At 66.5% G+C, this 13895-nt stretch overlaps 1 protein-coding gene across 1 annotated transcript in view; it reads left to right on the top strand.

Annotated features, from left to right (window-relative positions):
* The first annotated feature begins 578 nt into the window (after positions 1-578).
* C3 (complement C3) overlaps positions 579-13895 on the top strand; it is a 34155-nt gene continuing 20838 nt past the window's right edge. Inside the window, exons 1-16 of the mRNA XM_039380542.1 lie at positions 579-652; positions 2205-2397; positions 3952-4111; positions 5395-5465; positions 5551-5645; positions 5724-5806; positions 5892-5982; positions 6688-6790; positions 7494-7614; positions 8032-8147; positions 9155-9301; positions 9690-9902; positions 10753-10947; positions 11835-11996; positions 12432-12561; positions 13230-13305. Of these exons, the coding sequence (XP_039236476.1) occupies positions 579-652; positions 2205-2397; positions 3952-4111; positions 5395-5465; positions 5551-5645; positions 5724-5806; positions 5892-5982; positions 6688-6790; positions 7494-7614; positions 8032-8147; positions 9155-9301; positions 9690-9902; positions 10753-10947; positions 11835-11996; positions 12432-12561; positions 13230-13305 (2030 nt within the window). The remainder of the gene's footprint in view (positions 653-2204; positions 2398-3951; positions 4112-5394; positions 5466-5550; positions 5646-5723; positions 5807-5891; positions 5983-6687; positions 6791-7493; positions 7615-8031; positions 8148-9154; positions 9302-9689; positions 9903-10752; positions 10948-11834; positions 11997-12431; positions 12562-13229; positions 13306-13895) is intronic.

Below are 13895 nucleotides of genomic sequence, written 5' to 3'. Positions count from 1 at the left end.
TTCTCCCAGGGGTCCGGGGGGGGGGGATCAGGTGTCCATGACCCCGGAATGAGGGTCTGGGGGGGGACCCTCACACCCAGGTCCTGCCCCACCCCCACCCCCCGAGCCGGGAGGGTCACGGGTGTCCCCCCCTCGTGTCCCCTCGTCCCCTCCCCGTCTCGTCCCCCCCTCCGGAGCCCCCCCGGGGTGTCGCAATTCCCCGGTGGCCCCTCGCCAGGGCCTTTCCCCGAAATGAGGAAGGACCGTCCGGGCAGTCCCTCCCCCACCCCACGGGGAAGGGCGGGGGGGAAGGGCCGGGGGGGTCCCAGCCCCCCCCTCTCAAGGGCACCCAAAGGTCCGGGGCCCCCCCGCAGTGGGTGCAGGACCCCCTGGGCTCGGGTGGTCGCGGGGGGGGTCCAGGAGGGCCCAGCCAAGCCCCGCCCCCACCTGGGGGAGGACTCAGGTGTCCGGCCCCTCCCCCCCTCGCCTTTGGGTGGGCCCGGGGGGGAGGGGGGGGTTACCCATTAACCACCGGGGCACCATAAAGGGACCCCCCCCAGCCACCGTCCCTGTCCCCCCCCCTCACACCTCCGGCAGCCATGGGGGCTCCGTTGCTGCCCCTCGGCCTCCTCGGGCTCCTGCTGCTCCAGGCGACCCCCACCCCGGCCCAGCTGTGAGTTATTGGGACCCCCCCGCCACCCTTGGGACCCCCCCAGCCGTGGGACCCCCACCACCACCCATGGGACCCCCAACCTCCCATGGGACCCCTTTAACCACCCACGGGACCCCTTTAACCACCCATGGGACCCCCCCAACCACCCATGGGATCCTCCCCATCCGTGGGACCCCCTCAACCACCCATGGGATCCCCCCCACCCATGGGCCCCCCCCAACCACCTGTGGGACCCCCTCAACCACCCATGGGACCTCCCAGCCGTGGGACCCCCTTAACCACCCATGGGACCCTCCCCAGCTGTGAGACCCCCTTAACCACTCGTGGGACCCCCCCCAACCACCCATGGGACCCCCCACCCATGGGACCCCCCCCAACCACCCATGGGATCCCCCAAACCATGGGAACCCCCCAGGGGTGGGTGCTGGAGAGATACTGGGGTGAAATGGGGAACCCCCTTGGTGCTGTGGGATGGATTTGGGGGGCTCTGGGTGCAGGGGGGGCTCCATGAAAACCCCCAGTGACCCACAGTGTCCCCAGGGTGACCCCATTGGTGCTGTGGGATGGATTTGGGGGGCTCTGGGTGCTGGGGGGGCTCTGTGACAGCTCCCGGTGTCCCCAGGGTGACACTGGTGACTGTGGGATGGATTTGGGGATCTCTGTGACAGTTCCCAGTGACCCAAGGTGCCCCCAGGGTGACACTGGTGACCCCGTTGGTGCTGTGGGGACAGATCTGGGGGCTCTGGGTGCTGTGGGGGCTCTGTGACAGCCCCCAGTGACCCTCGGTGTCCCCCCCAGGGTGACACTGGTGACCCCACTGGTGCTGTGGGGACAGATCTGGGGGGCTCAGTGACAGTTCCTGGTGTCCCCAGGGTGACTGTGGGATGGATTTGGGGGACTCTGGGCACTGTGGGGTGTCCGTGACAGCCCCCAGGGTGATGCTGGTGACCCCGTTGGTGCTGTGGGGACAGATTTGGGGGCTCTGGGTGCTGTGGGGTCTCCGTGACAGCCCCCAGTGACCCTCGGTGTCCCCAGGGTGACCCCATTGGTGCTGTGGGATGAATCTGGGGGGCTCTGGGTGCTGTGGGGTCTCCGTCACAACCCCCAGTGACCCTCAGTGTCCCCAGGGTGACACTGGTGACCCCGTTGGTGCTGTGGGGACAGATCTGGGGGGCTCTGTGACAGTTCCTGGTGTCCCCAGGGTGACTGTGGGATGCATCTGGGGGACTCTGGGCACTGTGGGGTGTCCGTGACAGCCCCCAGTGACCCAAGGTGCCCCCAGGGTGACACTGGTGACCCCGTTGGTGCTGTGGGGACAGATCTGGGGGGCTCTGGGTGCTGTGGGGTCTCCGTCACAACCCCCAGTGACCCTCGGTGTCCCCAGGGTGACACTGGTGACCCCGTTGGTGCTGTGGGGACAGATCTGGGAGGGCTCTGTGACAGCTCCCGGTGTCCCCAGGGTGATGCTTTTGACTATGGGATGGATTTGGGGGGCTCTGGGTGCTGTAGGGTCTCCGTGACAGCCCCCAGTGACCCTCGGTGTCCCCCCCAGGGTGACGCTGGTGACACCGGCCGTGCTGCGGCTGGAGACGGACGAGCGGGTGGTCCTGGAGGCCCCGGGGCTCTCGGCGGCCACCGAGGCCACGCTGCTGGTTCAGGATTTCCCGCAGAAGCGGCAGACCCTGTTCCAGACGCGGCTGCCCCTGAGCCCCGCCGAGGGCATGATGGCCACGGCCACCGTCAGGGTACGGCCACCACCCCTCCTCCCGGGCCACCGCCCCCCGGTCACCGCCCCCCGGGTCACCGCCCGCGGGACACCGACCCCTCCCGCCCCCGGGGGGGGGTGGCCCGTGGGGGGTTAACCCTGTGTGGGACGCGGGGGGGACCGACACGGGGGTGGGGGGACCGTGTCCCGTCCGCTGGTCCCTGTCCTGTGCCGGTGTCACCGGTGCCACTCGCTGGTCCCTGTCCTGTCCCCCTGTCACCGGTGCCACTCGGTGTCCCCTGTCCTGTCCTGGCGTCACCGGTGCCACGTGGTGGCCCCTGTCCTGTCCCTACGTCACCTGGTGCCACCCGTTGTCCCCTGTTCTGTTCCTGTGTCACCGGTACCATCCGGTGTCCCCTGTCCTGTTCCGGTGTCACCGGTGCCACCCGCTGTCCTCTCTTCTGTCCCAGTGGTGCCGGTGCCATCCCGCGTCCCCTGTCCCGTGCCAGTGCCACCCTGTGGTGCCAGCATCACCCGGTGCCACCCAGTGTCCCCTGTCCTGTCCCGTTGTCCCCCCTCCCTCTGTCCCTTGTCCCACGCAGTGTCTCCCGTCCCTTGTCCCTTGTCCCTGTGTCCCCTGTCCCACGCAGTGTCCCCTGTCCTGGTGTCCCTTGTCCCTGTGTCCCGTGTCCCCTGTCCCTCTGTTCCCTCTCCCACGCGGTGTCCCCCGTGGTGTCCCCTGTCCCCCGTGGTGTCCCCTGTCCCCCGTGGTGTCCCCTGTCCCACGCGATGCCCCCCGTCCCGCGCAGTGTCCCCCGTCCCACGCGGTGTCCCCCATCCCGGTGTCCTCTGTCCCAGGCGGTGTCCCCCGTCCCGCTGTCCCCCGTCCCACTGTCCCCCGTCCCGCTGTCCCCCCGTCCTACGCAGTGTCTCCTGTCCCCCGCGCAGTCTCCTGTCCCCCGTCCCAGGCGGTGTCCCCTGTCCCACGCAGTGTCCCCCGTCCCGGTGTCCCCTGTCCCACGCAGTGTCCCCCGTCCCGGTGTCCCCTGTCCCTGTGTCCCTTGTCCCAGGCGGTGTCCTCTGTCCCCCGCGCTGTCCCCTGTCCCACACTGTGTCCCCTATCTCACCCAGTGTTCCCCACCCCAGTGTCCTCTGTCCCTGTGTCCCCTGTCCCAAGTGATGTCCCCCATCCCACACAGTGTCCCCCATCCCACACAGTGTCCCCCGTCCCTGTGTCCCCCGTCCCTGTGTCCCCCGTCCCTGTGTCCCCCGTCCCTGTGTCCCCTGTCCCAAGTGATGTCCTCTGTCTCCCGCGCTGTCCCCCATCCCACACAGTGTCCCCCATCCCACAGTGTCCCCCATCCCACACATGTCCCCCATCCCGCTGTCCCCAATCCCTGTGTCCCCCGTCCCCTCTCCCTGTGTCCCCCGTCCCACGCGGTGTCCCCCGTCCCTGTGTCCCCCGTCCCTGTGTCCCCTGTCCCAAGTGATGTCCTCCATCCCCCGCGCTGTCCCCCATCCCACACATGTCCCCCATCCCGCTGTCCCCAATCCCTGTGTCCCCCGTCCCACGCGGTGTCCCCCGTGCCCGCAGGTCTCTGCCAAGTCCCTTCCCGCGGGGACAGGGAAGCGCTTCGTGGCGGTGACGGCGCGGGTGGGGCAGACGGTGCTGGAGAAGGTGCTGCTCCTGTCGCTGCAGAGCGGCCACATCTTCCTGCAGACCGACAAACCCATCTACACCCCCGGCTCCACCGGTGCGCCCCTGGGACCCCCCCCCCGGGGGTCCTCGGGGGGAGGGGGAGTCCTTGGAGGGATGGGTCACCCCCCCGGGGCTCCTCGGGGGGAGGGGGAGTCCTTGGAGGGATGGGTTACCCCCCCTCGGGGCTCCTCAGGGGAGCGGGGGGGTCCTTAGAGGGATGGGACCCCCCCCCGTGGCTCCTCCGGGGAGCGGGGGGTTCTCCTTGGGGGGGGTCCTTAGAGGGATGGGTCAACTCCCCCGGGGCTCCTCAGGGGAGCGGGGGAGGGACTGGGGGCACCTTGGGGGGCTGAGTCACCCCCCCGGGGCTCCTCGGGGGGCATCCCTCTCGTCCTTAGAGGGATGGGTCACCCCCCCCCCGGGGTTCCTCGGGGGGCAGGGGGGTCCTTGGGGGACTGGGGGCACCTTGGGGGGCTGAGTCACCCCCCCCCCGGGGCTACTCGGGGGATGGGGGAGTCCTTGGAGCGTTGGGTCACCCCCCCCCGGGGCTCCTTGGGAGGCTGGGGGCATCTTGGGGGGCTGGATCACCCCTCTATGGCACCTTGGGGGGCTGGGGGTTCCTTGGGGGGCTGGGGGCAGCTTGGGGGGCTGGGTCACCCCCCCGGGGCTTCTCAGGGGCGGGGGGGGTGCTGCTGTGACCTTGCAGGGCAGGACCCCAGCACCCATTTGGGGACCTCCCCACGATGTCCCTGCTGGGACCCAGGGCCCATTTTGGGGTCCAACCCCCATTCCTGGTGTCCAACCCCCATTCCTGGTGTCCAACCCCCATTCCTGGGTCTCCAACCCCCATCCCTGGGTGTCCAACCCCCATCCCTGGGTGTCCAACCCTCATTCCTGGGTGTCCAACCCCCATCCCTGGGTCTCCAACCCCCATTCCTGGTGTCCAACCCCCATCCCTGGGTCTCCAACCCCCATTCCTGGATCTCCAACCCCCATCCCTGGGTGTCCAACCCCCATTCCTGGTGTCCAACCCCCATTCCTGGGTTTCCAACCCCCATCTCGGGTTTCCAACCCCCATTCCTGGATCTCCAGCCCCCATCCCTGGATCTCCAACCCCCATCCCTGGATCTCCAACCCCCATCCCTGGATCTCCAGCCCCCATCCCTGGATCTCCAGCCCCCATCCCTGGATCTCCAGCCCCCATCCCTGGATCTCCAGCCCCCATCCCTGGGTCTCCAACCCCCATCCCTGGGTCTCCAACCCCAATTCCTGGCACCCAGCCCCCATTCCCGGGTTTCCTGGTGTCCCCACTCACCTTGTCCCCCCCGTGTCCCCTCCTAGTTCTCTGCCGCCTCTTCACTGTCGGCCACCTCATGGAGCCCGTGGCCAAGACGGTCATCGTGGAGGTCAAGGTGGGTGACCCGGGGGGCGCAGGGACAGGGGGACACGCTGCCACCACCGGTGCCACCCCCCCGACCCCGCCCGTGTCCCCCCCAGACGCCCGACAACGTCATCATCAAACAAGTGCCCGTGTCCTCGCCCACCAAGAGCGGCATCCTGTCTGTCAACCACAACCTGCCCGAGGTCGTCAGGTGGGTGTCACCTCCCCGGGGGGACATCCAGACCCTTGGCATTGTCTCCTGACCCCCCATGTCCCCCCCTTCCCCCAGCCTGGGCACGTGGACGGTGCTGGCCAAGTTCGAGGACTCTCCGGAGCAGGTTTTCACCACCCAGTTCGAGGTCAAGGAGTACGGTAAGGGGGGGCTTGGGGGGCACCCAGGGGGGCACCCGGGGGTTTGGGGACATCGGGTGACCCCCTTTGTGTCCCCCTCCTGCAGTGCTGCCCAGTTTCGAGGTGGTGCTGGAGCCAGAGGAGAAGTTCCTCTACATCGACCGGAAGGAGAATTTCCGGATGTCCATCACGGCCAGGTGGGCGTGGGACCCCAAAGCCGCCCCCCCCCGGGGGGGTCAGAGCCTCCCAGGGGATGGGGTGGGGACCCCAAAACCTCCCTCCCTCCGGGGGGGTCAGAGCCTCCAAGGGGATGGCACAGGGGATCCCAAAACCGGGGTCAGAGCCTCCCTGCAGAGGGGACGGGGTGGGGGGACCTTCCGGCTCTGCTGCTGTCCCCGGGGAGGAGGGGGTGGCGCAGGGACGGGGTGGAGGGTGAGGAGGGCACAGGGTGGGGGGATGGAGGTGACAGGGAGTGACGGGGACGGGGGGATGTGGAGGAACAGGGACAGTGGGATGAGGATGGGGGACAGTGGGGGGACAGGGTGTGATGGGGTGACAGGGGACACAGGGACAGGGACAGCAGGACAGGGACAATGGGGTGGCAGCGCTGTCCGATGGCGATGTGGGGACCGGGGGGACGGTGCTGTGGCTGGGGGGGACACGCGGTGGCAGCGCTGGGACGGTGCTGTGGCTGGGGGGGACACGCGGTGGCAGCGCTTGGGACGGTGCTGGGGATGGGGGGGACACGCGTTTTTGGCGCGCTGGGACGGTGCTGTGGCTGGGGGGGACACGCGGTGGCAGCGCTGGGACGGTGCTGTGGCTGGGGGGGACACGCGGTGGCAGCGCTGGGACGGTGCTGTGGCTGGGGGGGACACGCGGTGGCAGCGCTGGCCCGTCCCCAGGTACCTGTACGGGAAGCGTCTCCACGGCACAGCCTTTGCCCTCTTTGGGGTCATGGTGGACGACGAGAGGAGGAGCATCCCCGAGTCCCTGAAGCGCATTCCGGTGACCCTCGGCCCTGTCCCCACCCCTGTCCCCATCCCTGTCCCCGTCCCTGTCCCCATCCCTGCCCCATTCTCAACTCTCCCATCTCTGTCCCATTCTGAGCTCTGCCATCCCTGTCCCCATCCCTGTCCCCATCCCCATCCCATACTGAACTCTGCCATCCCTGTCCCCATCCCTGTCCCCATCCCTGTCCCATTCTCAGCTCTGCCATCCCCATCCCATACTGATCTCTGCCATCCCTGTCCCCATCCCTGTCCCCATTCCCATCGCCATGCCCGTCCCTGTCCCCTGGCTGTCCCCTGTCCCCATTCCCACTCCTGTCTCCTGCCTATTCCCTGCCTGTCCCCTGCCTGTCCCCTGCCTGTCCCCTGTCCCCTGCCTGTCCCCTGTCCCCATTCCCACTCCTGTCCCCTGGCTGTCCCCTGGCTGTCCCCTGTCTGTCCCCTGGCTGTCCCCTGTCCCTTGGGTGTCCCACATCCCCTGCCTGTTCCCTGGGTGTCCCCTGTCCCCTGGGTGTCCCCTGTCCCCTGCCTGTCCCCTGTCCCCTGGGTGTCCCCTGTCCCCTGACTGTCTCCTGGGAGTCCCCCCTCCCCACAGGTGACAGACGGGGATGGCGAGGACGTGCTGTCCCCTGTCTGTCCCCTGTCTGTCCCCTCTCCCCTGGCTGTCCCCTGGGTGTCCCCTGAGTGTCCCCTCCCCGCAGGTGACCGATGGGGACGGCGAGGCCGTGCTGACCATGGACGCTCTGCGGCAGCGCTTCCCCAACCCGCAGGAGCTGGTGGGACATTCCCTCTACGTGTCCGTCACCGTCATCACCGAGTCAGGTCTGCGGGGACACGGGGACAAGGGGGGGCACCTGGGGTTGGGGACAGGGAGGATGGGGACACCTGGGGTTGGGGACAGGAAGGATGGGGACACCTGGGGCCACCCCAGGGCCACCAGAGCTGTCCCTGATAGGGGGACAGTGAGCCCTGGCATGGGGTGAGGTGGGTCAGGGGACACTTGGGGTTGGGGACAGTGAGGATGGGGACACCCAGGGCCACCCCGGGGCCATCCCAAGGCCACCCTGATAGGGGGACAGTGAGCCCTGCCACCGGGTGAGGTGGGTCTGGGGACACCTGGGGTTGGGGACAGGGAGGATGGGGACGCCTGGGGCCATCCCAGGGCCACCAGGGCTGTCCCTGGGCAGGGGACAGTGACCCCTGTCCCCGGGTGACGCGGCCGTGCCCCCGGTGCCCCAGGCAGTGACATGGTGGAGGCCCAGCGCGGTGGCATCCCCATCGTGACGTCGCCCTACACCATCCACTTCACCCACACCCCCAAGTACTTCAAACCGGGCATACCCTTTGACCTCCAGGTAAGGACACCTGGGGACAGCGGGGACACTGGGGACAACGCTGGCATTGGGGACAGCAGTGGGGACACTGGGGACAACGCTGGCATTGGGGACAGCACTGGGGACACTGGGGACAACGCTGGCATTGGGGACAGCAGTGGGGACAGCGGGGACATTGGGGACAGCACTGGCATTGGGGACAGCGGTGGGAACAGCGGGGACATTGGGGACAGCGGTGGGGACAGCAGGGACACTGGGGACAGCGCTGGCATAGGCCCAGGGCCCGCGGGGTCCCCGGGATGGGGATGGAGACTGGGAGGGACTGGGGGATTTTGGAGGAGGGGGGGACTTGGGGCCCAACCTCTGCCCCTGTGTCACATCCCTGTGTCACCTGGAGAGAGTCTGGGGACCCTGGGCTGTCCCAGTGTCACTGGGGTGGCCCCTTCCCAGTGTTCCCAGTGCCAGTGCCCCTTCCCAGTGTCCCCAGTGCCCCTTCCCAGTGTCCCCAGTGCCCCTTCCCAGTGTTCCCAGTGCCACCCACCCCTTCCCAGTGCCCCTTCCCAGTGTTCCCAGTGCCACCACCCCTTCCCAGTGCCCCTTCCCAGTGTCCCCAGTGCCACCATCCCTTCCCAGTGCCCCTTCCCAGTGATTCCAATGCCCCTTTCCAGTGTCAGCGCCCCTTCCCAACGCCCCTTCCCAATGCCCCTTCCCAGTGTTCCCAGTGCCATCACCCCTTCCAATGCCCCTTCCCAGTGTTCCCAGTGCTCCTTCCCAGTGTTCCCAGTGCCACCACCCCTTCCAATGCCCCTTCCCAGTGTTCCCAGTGCCACCTACCCCTTCCCAGTGCCCCTTCCCATTGATCCCAATGCCCCTTTCCAGTACCAGTGCCCCTTCCCAGTGTCCCGGTGCCACCCACCCCTCCCCACTGCCCCTTCCCAGTGTCCCCACTGCCCCTTCCCAGTGTTCCCAGTGCCACCACCCCTTCCCAGTGCCCCGTGCCCCCGTGACGTCCCCCGTGTCCCCCGCAGGTCTCCGTCACCAACCCGGACGGGTCACCGGCCCCGCGTGTCAACGTCCAGGCCGACGGGCAGCAGGGCCTGGTGTCCACCCAGCGTGACGGCACCGCCCGGCTCGTGGTCAACATGCCGGCCAACAAGGACAGCGTCCCCGTCACCGTGAGTGGGGACACTGAGATGGGGGGGGACAGGGTGACACCTCCGTGGTGGCCAAGACCTCTACAGTGGCCTAGTGGTGGCCAAGACCTCTATGGAAGCCTAGACCTCCATGGAGGCCTAGATGTCTCCGTTGGCCAAGACCTCTCCGTTGGCCAAGGTCTCTTCTTTGGCCAAGACCTCTCCATTGGCCAGGACCTCTCCATTGGCCAAGGTCTCTTCTTTGGCCAAGACCTCTCCATTGGCCAAGACTTCTCCATTGGCCAAGACCTCTCCATTGGCCAGGACCTCTCCATTGGCCAAGACCTCCACGGAGGCCAAGCCCTCTATGCCGAGCCCCGCCCACACGCAGCCCCCTCCCCGCTGACAGGGTGTCCCCTGTCCCCCCCAGGTGCGGACGGTGCAGGAGGGGCTGCCCCCCGAGCGCCAGGCGTCGCGGCAGATGACGGCCCAGGCCTATCGCAGCCAGGCCGGCTCCGGAAACTTCCTGCACTTGGCCGTGCAGGCCACGGAGCTGAGGGCCGGGGAGAACCTGCCCGTCCACTTCCACCTCAAGACCAACAACAACGCCGTCCGCGACACCGTCCAGTACTTCACCTACCTGGTGGGTGCCACCCCAGCTCGGGGGTTGGGACGGCTGGGGGGGGCTTGACTGATGACCATGGCCAAGGTGACCAATGACCATGACTAGGGTGGCAAATGACCGTGGCCAAGGTGATGAATGACCATGGCTAGGGTGACCAATGACCATGCCCAGGGTGACCAATGACCACAACCATGGTGATCAATGACCATGACTAGGGTGATCAATGACCATGGCCATGGTGATCAATGACCATGACTAGGGTGATCAATGACCACGGACATGGTGATCAATGACCATGACTAGGGTGACCAATAACCATGTCCAGGGTGACCAATGACCACAACCATGGTGATCAATGACCATGACTAGGGTGGCCAATGACCATGGCCAAGGTGATGAAGGACCACGGCCAAGGTGACCAATGACCATGTCCAGGGTGACCAATGACCATGGCCAGGGTGACCAATGACCATGGTCAAGATGACCAATGACCATGACCAAGGTGATTAATGACCATGACCAGGTTGACCAACAGACATGACCAGAGTGACGAGTGGTCACAGCCATGGTGACTAATGACCATGGCCAACATGACCAATGGCCATGGCCAAGGTGACCAATGACCATGACCAAGGTGACCAATGACCATGGCCACCAATGACCACAGTGACCAATGACCATGACCAAGTTGACCAACGACCATGGCCAAGGTGACTGATGACCACGTCCAGGAGTGGTCACCAAGGGCCAGCACAGCAGGATGGGGTGACCGGGACGTCCTGAACCCCCATGGTGGCCAAGGGTGGGCTGAGGGGTCACTTGCCACCCGGGTGGCCACCACCAACCCCGCGTTCCTTGCCCGCCCCAGATCATGAGCAAGGGGCGCATCGTCCGCACCGGGCGGCAGCGCCACGAGGCCGGGCAGAGCCTGGTCATCATGACCCTGCCGGTGACCCCCGAGCTCGTCCCCTCCTTCCGCATCGTGGCCTATTACCACGTCCTGCCCGAAGAGATCGTGGCCGACTCCGTCTGGGTGGACGTCCAGGACACCTGCATGGGCACCGTGAGTGTCCCCCACGGCCCCAAAGGGGTGGGGGAGGGACCTTGGGGGTCTTGGGGGACCTCGGGGGGGACCTTGGGAGAACCTTGGGGATCTTGGGGGGGCCTTGAGGTGGTGCTTGAGGGGTTTGGGGAGGGACCTTGAGGGACTTAGAGACCCTTGAAGAACTTGAGGGGCCCTTGGGGGGCTTGAGGGACTTTGAAGGGGTTGGGTGGTCCTGGAGGGGTTTGGGGGGACCTTGAAGGGGTTTGGGTGATCCTAGAGGCACTTGGGTGGCCCTTGAGGGACTTAGGGACCCTCGAAGAACTTGAGGGGCTTGGGGGGCCTTTGGAAGGGCTTGGGTGGTCTTTGAAGGACCTTTGGAAAGGCTTTGGGGGTCCTTGAGAGACTTGGGGGGGTCTTTGTAAGGGCTTGGTTTTTGGGGGAAGAGTTTTTGGGGTCTCCACCACCTCTGGGGTTGGGGTTCCCCACGGGGCAGGTTTGGGAGTCTCTTGAGGGTTTTTTGGGGTCCTCAACACCCCTGAGGTCGGGGTTCCCCACAGGGCACATTCTGGGGGTCTCATTGAGGGTTTTTGGGGGTCTCATGAAGGGTTTTTGCGGTCTCCACCACCCTGAAAGGGTTGGGGTTCCCCAAGGATCAGGTTCTGGGGGTCTCATGAAGGGGTTTGGGGGTCTCATGAAGGTTTTTTGGGGTCTCCACCACCCCTGGGGTTGGGTTTTCCCCATGGATCAGGTTCTGGGGGTCTCATGAAGGGGTTTTGTGTCTCCACCACCTCTGGGGTCGGGGTTCCCCCACGGGGCACATTCTGGGGGTCTCACGAAGGGTTTTTGGGGCCATCCCATGACCGTGACCCGGAGGTGACCCCCCCTGGCCCGTGTCCCCCCCGCAGCTGGTGGTGAAGGGGGCGACGGAGGCCGACAACCGCGTGCACCAGCCGGGGACCCCCATGAGGCTGCGCCTCGAGGGCGACCACCGGGCCCACGTGGGCCTGGTGGCCGTGGACAAGGGGGTCTTCGTGCTCAGCAAGAAGAACAAGCTCACCCAGGCCAGGGTGGGTGCCCAGGACCCTCCCCGCTGTCCCCGCTGTCCCCGCTGTCCCTGCTGTCCCCTCTGTCCCTGCTGTCCCCTCGTCCCCTGGGAGTGGCAGTGGCCGTCACGGGTGTCCCCTGTTGGTGGTGGCATTGGCCATCCCAGATGTCCCCAGGGGGTGGCATTGGCCATCACGGGTGTCCCCTGGTTGTGGCAGTGACCTTCCTGGCTGTCCCCTGTTGGTGGCAGTGACTGTCCCTGCTGTCCCTCCTGTCCCCACTGTCCCCACTGTCCCCTGTTGGTGGCAGTGACTGTCCCTGCTGTCCCTCCTGTCCCCACTGTCCCCAGGGAGTGGCAGGGGCCATCCTGGCTGTCCTCTGTTGGTGGCACTGGCCATCCCCGCTGTCCCCTGTTGGTGGCCGTGGCCGTCACAAGTGTCCCCTGTTGGTGGTGGCAGGTTTGGGACACGGTGGAGCAGAGTGACATCGGCTGCACCGCGGGCAGCGGGAGGGACAACGTCGGGGTCTTCGCCGACGCCGGGCTCAGTTTGGTCACCAACGTGAAGATCTCGACGCCACCGCGGTCAGGTGGGACGGGGGGGACAGGGGACAGCCAGGGGGGACACTGTGGGGACACAGGGGGGGGCACCTCGGGGGTGGTGGGGGGGGTGACACTTGAGGGATCGGGAAGGTGACACTTGAGGGATCGGGGAGGTGACACCTCAGGGATGGGGGAGGTGACACTTGAGGGATCGGGAAGGTGGCACCTTGGGGGTGGGGGAGGTGACACTTGAGGGATCAGAGAGGTGGCACCTCGGGGGTGGGGGAGGTGACACTTGATGGATCAGAGAGGTGGCACCTCGGGGGTGGGGGAGGTGACACTTGAGGGATCGGGGAGGTGACACTTCGGGGACATGGCAGGTGGTACCTCAGGAGTCGGGGAGGTGACACCTCAGGGACATGGCAAGTGGCACCTCAGGGGTGTGGGAGGTGGCACCTTGGGGGTCAGGGAGGTGACACTTGAGGGATCAGGGAGGTGGCACCTCGGGGGTCGGGGACATGGCAGGTGGCACCTTGGGGGTGCGGGAGGTGGCACCTTAGGGGTGCAGGAGATGACACCTCAGGGGTCCGGGAGGTGACACCTCAGAGATGTGACACTTCATGGATGGGGGAGGTGACTCTGAGCTTTGGGTTGTGACATTGGGGTGTGTGTTGGGGACACTGTGGGGCCCTGACCCGTGTCCCCCTGTCCCCAGAGGTGCAGTGTCCCAAGGAGGCCTCGCGCAGGCGTCGCTCGCTGCCGCTCGTGCAGTACAAAGGCACCAAAGGTGGGTGGCACTGGGGGTGGCCCCTGTCCTGTGTCCTGTGCCCCTGGGGACACCAGAGTGTCCCCTGTCCCTGGGGCCACCAGAACAGCCCATGTCCCAGTCCATACCAATGTCCCATATCCCTGAGGAACCCCAGAATGTCCCATGCCCCTGGTGACACCAGAGTGTCCCCTGTCCCTGAGGGCCACCAGAACATCCCATGTCCCAATCACTGATGGTGTCCCATGGCCCTGAGGGACAACAGAGTGTCCCCTGTCCCTGAGGACCACCAGAACATCCCATGTCCCAATCAGTGATGGTGCCCCATGTCCCTGAGAGACACCAGACTGTCCCACATCCCTGAGGAACCCCAAAGTGTCCCACCTCCCTCAGGAATCCCACAGTCTCCCACACCCCTGAGGAACCCCAGAGTGTCCCATGTCCCTGAGGAACCCCAGAGTGTCCCATGTCCCTGAGGAACCCCAAAGTGTCCCACACTCCTGAGGAACCCCAAAGTGTCCCACATCCCTGAGGAACCCCAAAGTGTCCCACGTCCCTGAGGAACCCCAAAGTGTCCCACCTCCCTGAGGAACCCCAGAGTGTCCCATGTCCCTG

Source organism: Pipra filicauda, unplaced genomic scaffold (genome assembly GCF_003945595.2).
Source record: "Pipra filicauda isolate LSUMZ 115617 unplaced genomic scaffold, ASM394559v2 scaffold1082_size54804_pilon, whole genome shotgun sequence".
In the NCBI taxonomy this organism is placed as follows: domain Eukaryota; kingdom Metazoa; phylum Chordata; class Aves; order Passeriformes; family Pipridae; genus Pipra; species Pipra filicauda.
The sequence above is the reverse complement of the archived record's forward strand: the minus strand, read 5'-3'. Positions and strand labels throughout refer to the sequence as shown.